The sequence below is a fragment of the Dasypus novemcinctus genome, chromosome 8 (genome assembly GCF_030445035.2).
Source record: "Dasypus novemcinctus isolate mDasNov1 chromosome 8, mDasNov1.1.hap2, whole genome shotgun sequence".
NCBI lineage: Eukaryota > Metazoa > Chordata > Mammalia > Cingulata > Dasypodidae > Dasypus > Dasypus novemcinctus.
The window spans coordinates 124,254,048-124,266,564 of NC_080680.1; the positions used below are offsets into that span (position 1 = coordinate 124,254,048).

The following is a 12,517-nucleotide window of genomic DNA, read 5'->3' on the forward strand; positions in this document are numbered from 1 at the left end:
AAAGTAGGAAAGAATAATAAACCTTAATTTTTGGAAAATGCAAACACTGCTTCTTTTAGGCAGCCTTTAGAAGTTAGCACAAAAAGAAAAGCAAATAAGAATTCACAATGCTATAGCAGGGAAGGGATTCGCTTGTATGTTTTTATATTCCTCCAGAGCGCCTAAGTAGAGTGCTGGAAACAATTTTAGTCTTCAAAAAATACTTGCAGTGACAGCAATCATGACTCCTCAACCCCCCTCATGCTTTGGCCAAACCAAAACTTAAAAAAGACCTCTACCAAGCGATTAAAAATATAAATAAAAAGCCTTGGCTTCCATCAGAATTTAAGCATAAATGCTACACTATTCCATTCTAGTAAATGATTTCAAAATGAAAGGCATCTTATGGATAGAGCAAAATGGGTTTTCTTAGTGGTTTCTCAGATTCCTTAGTCTAAGGGTATGTCCTCCTGAATTTTACACATATTCCTTTTAAAAATTGTAAAGCAATTTAACTGTATTTTAACTATGACATATTAAAATTAAATCCACTGACAGTTTTAATTTAAAAAAAATGAGTGGCCAGAAGTAAAAAACTACTTAAAAATAACTGAAATGACAACTTAAAAGTAGCCTTCATAATTTAAAACTGTTTTAATGTCATGAAAAAGAAAAAGACTCCTTTTTATACAGAAATCATAGCTAGTTCTCTACAAGGAAAACAAATCAGAGTAGATTAATGTCCATGAGAGGTGGGAAAGTTCAGGTTGCTATTTCCATCTGTGGGAGAGATTTGCTCCATGACTTCATGGGAGCATTTTCTCTTTTATTCCCTCACAAGTTAAATGCTGATTACTATTCTAGCTAACCTAACTCAGAGAAAAATTATGCTCATTCTTCAAAAGGACATTGAGTTTTCCTAGAAAAACTAATACATGGGAGACCAGTTTTCACATTTGTTTGGTGCTCCCGATTTAAAAATATATGAATTAAATTCTACTTTCTATATTTGACTACATAGGCTTTAAAAATCCATTTGTACACATTTCTCCACAGAAGGAAGGCTGACTGAAATATGAAACATAAGCACGTCTTTCGAACATTTCCCAAAGCAGTGAGGAGTAGATAATACATTATCACCTGGCTGCATCAATCTTTTGCATACATACACTGTACAAAGAAGCCTTAAGATCTTGCTCTTGTAGTTAGGAAGGTCAGCTTCCAAAACACCAGCTAGGCCTTCGAGGTTGCTCTCCAATGAACAGGCGCTCTGAAGAACACATCAGGTTAAATACTTGTCAAATATTCAGTAAATAGTGAATTCAAATACAACTGTCTGGATGATGATTAAAAAAAAGTTAAGATCCTGTATACGTAAGACACTATGAAATGTTGAGTATAAATGAGTTCAGGTAGTTATTGTCCTTTAAGAATCCATGAAAAGATAATAAACAACATTTTAAAAAGTCAGCAGTGTAGGACAGAACAACTATTAGAAATGGGGGGACACCCTGGTCTCTAGTCCATCTCTCTTACTAATTCACTGTATGGATCTAGACAAATCTCAACTCTCCAAAACTTGTTTGGGTCTTCCTTCACAAATCAAGATTATTTCCTGAGATCCATTCCGAGCTCATATCCTCTGAAAATTATCAAAAGCAATGAACTCTTAATGATCTGCTTCCCAGTTTTTTTTGTTTTTTTTTTAGGAGGTACCTGGGATTGAACCTAGGACCTCGTACATGGAACACAGGTGCTCAAACACTGAGATAAGCCCAGTCTGCTCCCAGGGACTTTAACATGCATTTGGGACAGAGGCTTGGTAACACAAACTTTGGCTAAAGCACAGATCAATCATCAAGTCCCAGCTGCAGGAATTTAATCATAGCATGGTCAACCCACTCCCCCCACGCCGCCAAGCTAAGCTCAGCAGTCTATGCTGACTGGGGTGCATACCTTTTCTCCTACTTTGCATATTAAAGATTCCAAATGATCTTCAGTTTCATTCGCATCAGAGGTCTTTCTCCTTTTGTGAGGCTGTCCTCCTGTTTCAATAATTTAAAAAAAAAAGTAACATTACTTGATGAATCAGCTCTCAAAAATCTTAGTTTTTAGGCTATAACCTTTTTTCTACCAGAGTTCCCCCTTTTACACACAGTAAGTAGCTCTTAACTGAGTCTCCATCTCTCAGACTAGGCTAGCTGAACCAAGGGTCGCCATTCCCAAGGCCACTGTATTTAACAATTCCAGGAGACAGCACTTTTATTAAATTTTGTGGGAAGCGGATTTGGCCCAACGGATAGGGCATCCGCCTACCACATGGGAGGTCCAAGGTTCAAACCCTGGGCCTCCTGACCCGTGTGATGAGCGGGCCCATGCGCAGTGCTGACGCACGCAAGGAGTGCTGCGCCACACAGGGGTGTCCCCTGCATAGGGGAGCCCCACACACGAGTGTACCCAGTAAGGAGAGCTGCCCAGCGAGAAAAAAGCACAGCCTGCCCAGGAATGGCACTGCACACATGGAGAGCTGACGCAGCAAGATAACACAACAAAACGAGACACAGATTCTGGGTGCTGCTGACAAGAATACAAGTGGACACAGACGAACACACAGCGAATAGACACAGAGCGCAGACAACTGGGAGGGGGGCAGGGAAGGGGAGAAATAAAAAATAAATCTTAAAAATAAATAAATTCTGTGGCTGGCCCCAAGGAGATACACAATGCAGCAGCCCTGCCAGCTGCATGGACAGGCTGGAAGGATATTCACAACATACCAAACACCAGCAGTCAGGAGAATACTCTATAGCACTCACACACCGCTACTCCCATTCCCTGTGCTGGAGCTGTTTACTTACTGTCAGTTATTTGTTTGAAGCCGGTTAGTGTCAGTAGTACTTATTACTGCAATAATGAAACTTAATTATCACACAAGCTGACGAAATATGGGTACAAAACCAAATTGAGCGCTCTGGAAAACCTCATCCAGCAAGTCTGTACTCAAGGCTCTGTCCTAAATGCATGTTAAAACCCCCGGGAGCAGAGCCGGTATAGCTTAGTGGTTGAATACTACATAAAAAACTAGCGGGGAAAAAAGTAAAAAGTACCTTATGTTTTACAATTCCCTGTTTTAATTATCTCGATTAAATTAATAATTACTGATCCTGTCTGTGTTCAAAACTTATCATCTGAAGAAACTTAGTATTGAAAAAAAAGTCTACCCTTCTGAAATCATTTTTGTCCACTCAGTTGCCGAAGAATTCTGGTTGTCTGAAGCTTGTTAGAAATCAGGACCTTAAGCAGAGGATACCCACCTTAAATCCTTCTGTCGAACAGCATGAGGCTTAAACAAACTAAAACAATAATGCAAAGTATGCAACACAATGTTGTTGCTGTAGGAGGTTGGCTAAACACCCAATAACTCAATTTTTTACTTCATCAATTAGATTACTGGACAGCATGTAGACTGGGAAGCAACAGTCTGTTGTAACTGTGCTGGGAATCTGTATTCATAATGAAAATCTGCAGCTGGATATAGGGTTACCCAGGAGCAAGTTAATATGTAACTTCAATCTTCTTCAACCTGTAACAGGCAAAGAAACACAGTGACTGTTTCAGAGCTCATGATCACTGACTTGTCTTGTGGTCCGCCTGGCCTGAAGTGTCTGGTGATCCGCCCAACACGGCACCTATCATTCCAAGCATGGGGTGTTCTGAAACCACGTGAATTTAAATAAGCCGAATAAAACCAATCTCAATCGGGGCAGTCCCCCACCCCTGGATATGTGGCAATCTTTGGAGACATTTTTGGTTGTCACAACTGGGGAAGCAGGACATTGCTGCACACCCTACACCACACAGGACAGCCCCTCAAGGAAGAATAGTCAGGTTCAAAAGGCCACAACACGCCAAACACCGAGTGTGCTGATGCTGAGCAGCTCAGAGTCCTTCAGATCCAGATTCGGTCGTTTGGGAGAAGAAGCCGAGAAACAGGCTGAATGAGAGCAGCCGCAACTGCACTGTTCTCTTCTTTTGGAGGCATCTCCCTTCCTACTTTCTTACTCCCACAGCCTCTAAATTAACTATCCAAATAAGTTGGGAATCATACTCCAGCATTTGCAGCGATCCTCCCCGGCCTGCGTGTAAGCCTGACAAGGAGGAAACAATGCTGCAGGAAGAGAAAGGCAGATTTTCTAGGAAAAACTAGGCAGCACATGTACAAAGTTGTATCCCGGAACTGCATCCTCTCTTCTCTCCCTTGTCCCCACTGCAGCTATGCCAAAGGACAAGACTTGTTTGGAGAATGAGAGGTGGCAGAAAGCACTCAAGGTGGGAGATGCCCACTCTCTGATGGGAAAGAATATGGAGGTGAAAATAGATGACAGGCACAATCTGAACCCATGACAGCCACGGGCCAGAGAACTCAGGAGAGCCGGAGCTATAGCCTGGGGAAATGGAATAAAATGTGGGGAATTAGCTGAATGTTTTCATGTACACCTTCAAGACACCGCATCTGTGGTGGCTCCCAAAGCAAGAACAGACTTTACATTGAGAAATGTAGCCATGTAACGGTTTTACAATGTAAACTACATACTGCTACTTTTAAAACATATCCATGAGGATCTTTTTTTCCAGAGGTTTGTTTTATTTATTCCCACCCCCCACCCCATTTTTATTTGAGGCACCAGGAACCAAACCCAGGGCCTCTCATGTGGAAGGGAGGTGCCCAATTCCTTTCGCCACCTCTGCTCTCCGGATCTTGATATACCAAAGGCCTCCGCCCCATAAGGTGATGCCAATTTTATATGTATACAGCATACTACATCTCATATCCTTATTAATATTAGATTAATATTAATTAATATTAGATTATTAGATGTACTATAAAAAATTTTAAACTCAAAAAATAAAAAACAAAAATCAACACTATAAAATAAAGTACTTGATGTTGCAGATTTAAAAGATAACCATCGCTTGTGAAACAAATTATATTCTTCTGAAGAATATCAATTCTCTGTACCTCTATTCTTAAAAAGTTTCCTACACTTAAGTAAAAACCAGTCAGTCTAAAAGATAAGGACAATTCAAAGTAGTTTAAATGGGTCAAATATGGGCTTTTGGAAGGGACTGCAAAAAATCTTAACATTTTCTTGAATGAACAAAATAACAACATCTAGTACACACATAGCGTCTGTTAACTGAAAGAGCTTCAAAGATAATCTTAAAAAAAAATTTTTTTTAAAGACTTATTTATTTCAAATCCCCCACCTCACTGCTCCCACCTCATTGTTTGTACTTGCTGTCTTAGGAGGCATCAGGAACTGAACCCCGGGCCTCCCATGTGGGAAGGAGGCACCTCATCGCCTGAACCACTTCTGCTCCAAAAGATATTCTTAAGGAGAGTGCAAATAATGATGAGTTTTTGGCACTGGACTAGCATCCACACAGATTATTTTCCACTTAGGACTTCTCTTTCCTTTGCTATAAATTGAAGACTAGATGAACTTTACTAAACTTAACTGACATAGTCTTAGAACTGTTCTCCCTGGATCCTGGAGAGTCTAGTCTCAACAAAGCACTGAGAAACATACTTTAGAAACTGTCCTACATGATCTGGACCTCTGCTGTTTCTCTGATCTCATCTCTTACCACTCCTCTCCAGCTCCAGGCACACTGGCCTCTTTGCTCTTCTGGCAGAAATGGTCTGGCCTCCAGGCCTTCCCTTATGGCTCCCTCTGCTTGGACTACTGCTCTTCCCCAGAATCAGCCAGACTTGCTCGTTTATCTCCTGCAGATCCACAATCAGATGCTTCCCTGACCAACTACATAAAATAGTAATTCCTCTCCCACAGCACAGTCTAGCTCCTTCACCAATTTTATTTTTTTCCATGGCACCCATAATCATATAATACACTGTATTTTACTTGATTGTTTTCTGCCTGTCTCCCATACTTGAATGGAGGCTCCATCTTTATATTGTCGTTTGCAGCATAGCCAATATTTAGGACAGTGGCTGTCACTGCTAAGTATCTGTTGAGTAAATGACTGCATTCAAAAATATAGAAAGTCAGGACAATCAGTGACTGGTAAGAAATAACAATAATCTAGAAGGGCTCACAGGCATCTACTAATACCAATAATAATAATTCCAATTCAAAGAAAGCCTTCTATAATATTTAAGCTTCTAATATTTCTTGTCTAAAAAAAAGGAGAAAAAGCTTAATTAAAAGGAAAGCATTCAAAATATTTGATTCAAATATTCAAAGCACTTTTAGGGTAAACTCTAGCTGACAAATACCCACAGTCCGGCAATTTACAAAAGTTCTAGATTTCATGTATTATCAAATAACCATGAACTGTCCCTCTACTACTAAATCAACCACCACAGGGAGCTTTGCTTAATTAATTCCTCATTTTACTTCTCTTTGTCTTTACTTATTTACTCTGAGGTTCCAGCAAGAACTTCAAGAGTAAGACCCAAATGGACTGTGATGTAGCTGCCAGCTGATTTTAAAAGGCCAGAGAAAGTTATACAAGACTCCCAATAACCACAGCAAGAGTTATTTTCTAACTATTTGCATTCCACTCCTCTAGGTTGCCCTATGGTGTCATTCCCCACTCCCCCCTTTCAGGAGGTTCCATAAGGAGAGGGAGGAGGAAGAGTGGAAAAAAGAAAGCACAAGAAGAGCAAGGAAAATGGGAAGAACAAGACTCTAGTTCTCCAAATCCCAAGTGATGACTTCAAGCACGCTAGTTTTTCACTCATCAGATTCATAGCATATGAAAATTGTATTTTCTGTGCTCTGTATGTACATGTTAGTATGCCATATGTAATGCCTGTGTAGTGAAGAGAGCCTTGGCCTTGCCTTCTCTGGTGTCTGGGTACTGCTCACCGTGTCTCCATGTTAATCACACCCAGTCTCTGCCCCCTTGAGTGTCAGATGACGAGGCTGGATAAGAACATTCTCTCAAGGCATGCCCTAGCAGAAACCTGGTGTTTCACTGCTAAAACTTGGTACACATGATTCTGCCCTCACTCCCAACTGCTGTAACATTCAAGGAGAGAAAAACAATAATGGAGACTTTACTCAAATGAAAATTTTTGTTCTCAGGAGCGGGTGTAGCTCAAGTGGTTGAGCACCTGCTTCCCACATATGAGGTCCCAGGTTGGATCCCCAGCACCTCCTAAAAACAAAGAAAAAAACCAACTCTTATTGGGGAGCAGATGTAGCTCAGGGGTTGAGCACCTGCTTCCCATGTACAAGATCCTGGGTTCAATCCCTGGTATGTCCTAAAAAACTTTTAAATTTTTATCTTTATCTTTTCCACATTGTTGGCACCTACCACTGTTTAAGACATCTCAAGCATTAACAGATGAAAAAAGAAACACCAGTACCAAGTACCACCCTTTGCAACTATTATCTTAAGCATCATAAAAACCAGAACAGATTAAATATCATTATTTTCATTTTATAGATTAAGGTTTAGAGATTACATAATTTAGACAAGATCACCAAGTAAATGGTGGAGTCTAGCTTTGAACTTCATTCCTCTGATTCCAAAGTTTGGCCTCTTACCAGTTACTTTATAATCTAACAAATACTGCACTAAAATATTAATGAAAATTGCCCTTAGTTTTTTTCCCCCTAGATATGTGTTCTTGAGGGTTTTTGTAGTGCTTAAATAGAATGTAAGCATCTCTCTCTCTTTTTTTTTTACTAGCACAGCTATCCAAATGGAGATGGAACCCCTGATCTAAATCTCTAAGAGCGCTCCAGCTCGTTTCCAGCACTCTTTCTTACTCGACGGAAAGCGCTTAAGGCCAGTTCACAATCTAAGATAACAGCTTGCGTCTGATTATTAGTGACCTCTTGAGGAGAGAGACGAGATTCCTTCTCCGCAAGTTTTGAATCAATGGATGATGGGTACTGGAGCAGAGCTCAGGCTACAACTGATTAGATCCTTCAGTCAGTGCTTTGTTTCTTTCCTTCGGTCAAATGTCCCGAAAGGCCTCTTCGTGGTTCTGAGGGTTAAAACGAGACACTGGGTTCCTGTCACTCCCGACTAAGGGCGGCGGCACGGACACGGGTGCACTTCCTGCTCGGCGGTACCCTGGACCACGTCCTGAGGAATCTTTAGAGACCGGGGGCCTCTACTCCTGGGCCTCTTCCCCCACCATCCGCAGACAACTGAAGGCGCGGGGGGCGGCGGGGAGCCGGGGTTTTCCAGAATCCCCCCGGCCACACCTCGCTCCGCCACGCTCCTTCCCTCCGCGGCTCGGCGAACGCTCCCGGGGGAGCAGGGCTCCCGTAGCTTCCCCGGAGACGCCTAGGCCGAGGAAGCCGAACCTCGGCTCCTACCTAGACCGCCAGGGCCGGGCCGAGGGCACTCACCGTCGTTCTCGTCGCTGTGCCGCCGCCGCGACATGCCGCCCGCCGGTGCGCTTCCGAGACGAGATGCCGGGCGGGAGGCGCGGCAGCAACAGTCGAAACCCCGGCCGGCGCGAGGAAAGCCGAGAGACGCGCGGCCCCGCCGGTGCGCAGGCGCGCTCGCTCGCGGCGGCTCCCGGAAGCGCAAGGAGAAAGGCCGGCCGGGTGGGTTCGCAGCCTCGGCTCCAGGAGGGCCGGCGTCAGGAAGGTCGTCGGGCCTTAGGCACGCAACCGCCCTCCTCGGCCTTCCTTCGCCTCGCGGCTGTTTCCTTCTCCCGCCTTTCGCTCTGTGTCTTCCCGGGGCCAAGCGGACTGCGCAGCCTCTTCAGCCAACCGCAGCTCACCTGCTGCGAGCCCCGCCTGCGGGGCGGAGGTAGGGTGAGGGGGGGGGGGACGCTCTAGCGCCCATCCCGGGTCTTCTCAGTGGTTTTTTTTTTCCCGGCGGCCCTTTCGCTAACGGCCTCGGAGACTTCCGGGGCCAAGTGACGTCGCGAGCGCTTTTCTACGTAAGTCCGCGGCCGGAGCTGAATTTTTGACGGCTGTCGGCGGTGCTAATTGTTGGGCGAAGAAGGTTCAGTGAAGACTGACATAGGAAAGGCTGTCGACCGGCGGGTACGTGATCATCGTACTGCCGCTTCCCGGCTTTTGCCTCCACGGGAGGCTGGGCGGAGAGGTGGGGCCAGGCCCGGCGCAGGGTGGGGCCCGGGCGGGAGGCGGTGTCCTTGTGCCCCGAACGCGACCCGTCTGCTCGGGGTACCCCCTGGTTGTCGTTTTACCTCTATCCTCTCTGAGTAGTTTAAGAGGGAACATGCTGACCGTTTTAGTAACTGATTTTCAGTGGTTTGGGGTTACCCACCGTCTAAAGAAACTAAGTCACCGGTATATTAAAAAGCTGCAGATTTATTGAAAGAGAAACCGCTGGAGCGGGAAGATCTCGAACTGGAGGATTGAGCGTCTCCCAATGGTGAACAGGTTACAGCGACTTATATAAAAAGGTTTAGGTTACTTCAAGTCGAAAGTTACGATTGGTTGACATTTTTCATTACATAGGAGGGTCTTACAAAGCGGGTAACAGTTACACATTGGTTAGTAGAGTGTATTTGTCAATTTTTAATAGGCCATCTCTACTGGATCGAGACCCACTTATTGTCAGGTGTTGCAAAAATTGCCACTTTATCGGGAGTGCTCGCTTTCTCAGAGAGCCCGGTTCTTGAATCCCTGCCATTTCTTAGAAAGTGGATTGCTACCAGCAACTCCCAATGCAGGTTCTTTTTTATCCTATTTGGCGTCATATACTTGTATATGAACACCTCGTGAGCACCACACCTGCTTATTTTACTAACTGCCTGTACCTGGTCATCTGAAATTTCACTTCTGAAGCAGAACTCTTGTTTCACCTTCCCTACCCATTTCAGTAAATAGCATCATCCATCCCATTGCCTAATCCAAACATTTAGGTAGGAGTCATTCTATTGCCCACTTTTTTTCTTTCACTTCCTGTTACAATCTATGGGTAAACCCCACCAGGTCTTCCAAAGGTGATCCACAATAGGTCCACTTCTCTCCATCGCTGGCATTTTAATCTAAACCAGCATCTTCTATCACCCTGATAAATGTAATAACTTGACTGGGCCTCCTTGATTCCCTGCTTCCCTGCAATCCATTACCCACACAGCAGCCAGAAGATTCTTTAAATGTAAATCAGATCATACTCACTCTTTGTTTAAAACCACCAATGAGGGGAGCAGGTAGCTCAGTGGTTGAGTGCCTGCATCACATGTATGAGGTCCTGGGTTCAATGCCTGGTACCCTCCTTAAAACAAAACAAACCATTGACTTGCCATTGCAAAGTCCATGCTGTGGCTTGCAGTATGCTACCCTCTCTACTACAACCACTCTGATTGTCTTCCTGTTCCTTCAGTAAATCAGGCTTGTTCCCTGTATAGGAATTTATGCTCCCTCTTTCCTTTGCCTAAATCTTTGCATGGCTGGCCCTTGTCATTTAGGGCTCAGTTCAAACAGCATGTTGTTACGCCTTCCCTAACTACCCAATCTAAATTAGCTAGCACTGCTACCAGGTCACTCATAGCTGTTTTATTTCACTCGTTCATTCAGCAAATATTGTATTTATCAACGTTAAGTACCTACTGTGTGCCAGGCACTGTTCTAGATCCTGAGGATGCAACGGTGAACAAAGGAAAACTGCTGTCTGGGAGTTGATACTTTCATGCTCTGTTTAGGAAGAGGCAAAGGGATTGGTGTAGTTGGAGTGGTGAGCAGAGGGAACATGATAGATCAGAAAGGTAGCAGGAGCATGGTAGAGACTTTGAACTTAGAGAAAATTGAGATGCCTCTGCAGGGTCATTTTTTAATAGGATCACTGGCTTTTACATTAGGAGGGCAGTTAGGCTATTGCAGTAATCCAGACAAGACATGAGGGTGGTTTGAACTGGGGAGGTAGGGAAGGTGGTGAGAAGTTGTCTGACTTGCTTGTATTTCCAAAGCAAAGCCCGTAGGGTTTGCTGAGGTCTGACTGAGTGTGAGAGAGGAAGAAGTCAAGAACCATTCCAGGAAGCGGACTTGGCCCAGTGCTTAGGGCATCCGCCTACCACATGGGAGGTCAGTGGTTCAAACCCCAGGCCTCCTTGACTGTGTGGAGCTGGCCCACACGCAGTGCTGCTGCATGCAGAGTGCCCTGCCACGAAGGGGTGTCCGTTGCGTAGGGGAGCCCCACGTGCAAGGAGTGCACCCTGTAAGGAGAACCGCCCAGCACGAAAGTGCAGCCTGCCCAAGAATGGTGCTGCACACACAGAGAGCTGATACAACAAGGTGACACAACGAAAAGAAACACAGATTCCTGGTGCCGCTGATAAGGATAGAAGCGGTCACAGAAGAACATACAGCGAATGAACACAGAGAGCAGACAATTGAAGGGGGGGAGAGAAATTAAAAAAAAAAAAAAGAACTATCTCAAAGCTGTCTGCCTTTAGGAGAGGAAGAATCATTTTTTTCCTTTTTTAGTGAGGTAAAGAATACTGGAGAAAAGCAGGTTTGGATTGGGAAGGGGGAAGAGTACATTTTTTAAAAATTAAGATATTAATTTATTAACTACAATGGTAATACTATGGCTTTTATACATGGTTGAAAACAATGACTTTTATTTGTGTAAAGGCAGCAGTAGTTCTCATTTCTCTCTCACAGTGATATAGTTGAACCTGAATTTAGTTCCCAAAAGTAATAGGGTAAATTTTACATATTACCCAAGATCTGTCTAGTGTAAAGGAATTTCCAAGCATGAAGGAAAAATCAAAGAACATTTTTAGATAATGACAATAATTTTCCCTTAGAATTTGGTTAAATTTTTCTCAAAACTTTATACTGATACCTATAGTACATTAATTTTATATTTATATCCACGATTACAGTTTGGTTTTGAACAGTTGCATTTGAAAAGCCTTTGAGCCATTCAGTTTAAGTTATCCAGGAGAACAGTTGGATATAGGAATTTGGAGTTCAAGGGTGAGGTCCAAACTGGAGATATAAATTTGGAGTAATTTATTGTATAGTATTATAAACATAAGTTTTCCTTTCTTTATGCTTGTTTCCCCTTTTTTCTTTTCTTATGGAAAATTTCAAATATTTACAAAAGTAGAAAAACTATGTAATGAACCCCCATGTGCTCATCCTCTAGCTTCAATTTTTATTAGCTCATTGATGCCAATGTAGTTTCACTTATATTACCACCCAACCCTCCATTCCCATCAGTTGAATCAAATATAGTTTAAGGCTTTGGGACCAGATGAATTCAGCAAGAGAGTGAGGTGTAGATAGAGCAGTTCAGCAATTAGAGTTTGAGACCAGGAGGAGGATCCTGCAAAAGAAACTGAGGAGGAGCGGCTCTTAGCACTATCTGGTTTTTCATGTTTCTTTGCTTCCTTATTTGGTGTTTGTCTCCCCTTACTAGGGTATGAGCTCCAAGAGAGCAGGAACACTGATCCATTCAGAGCTGCATCTCCAGTATGTTCTTTGTGCCAAGCTACACAGTAGCACTCCACAAATAGTTAAAATTATAGAAATACATTCAGCTAAGGCAAGAGCTGAATGAGGGT

The 12,517-nt window shown here is 43.4% G+C and overlaps 2 protein-coding genes across 7 annotated transcripts in view; one reads left to right on the forward strand and one right to left on the reverse strand.

Moving 5' to 3' along the window:
• The window catches only part of NCBP1 (nuclear cap binding protein subunit 1), a 44,043-nt gene extending 35,495 nt beyond the window's left edge, over window positions 1-8,548 (reverse strand). Inside the window, exons 1-3 of one of the 4 annotated variants that reach the window (XR_188013.5) lie at window positions 8,373-8,498; window positions 1,936-2,024; window positions 1,149-1,249 (exon numbers count right to left, since the gene is read on the reverse strand). Coding sequence is in view for 2 of the 4 variants with exons in the window: in XM_004453962.5 (XP_004454019.1) it covers window positions 1,149-1,249; window positions 1,936-2,024; window positions 8,373-8,406 (224 nt within the window). In the remaining 2 variants the exon portion in view is untranslated. Of the gene's footprint in view, window positions 1-1,119; window positions 1,250-1,935; window positions 2,025-8,372 lie in introns of all 4 variants that reach the window. The other 3 variants (XR_011649513.1, XM_004453962.5, XM_004453961.4) reach the window with 3 other exon arrangements.
• Window positions 8,549-8,663: 115 nt separating this feature from the next.
• TSTD2 (thiosulfate sulfurtransferase like domain containing 2) overlaps window positions 8,664-12,517 on the forward strand; it is a 35,972-nt gene continuing 32,118 nt past the window's right edge. Inside the window, exon 1 of one of the 3 annotated variants that reach the window (XM_058302631.1) lies at window positions 8,664-8,781. The gene's annotated coding sequence lies outside the window, so the exon portion shown is untranslated. Of the gene's footprint in view, window positions 9,021-12,517 lie in introns of all 3 variants that reach the window. The other 2 variants (XM_058302630.1, XM_058302632.2) reach the window with 2 other exon arrangements.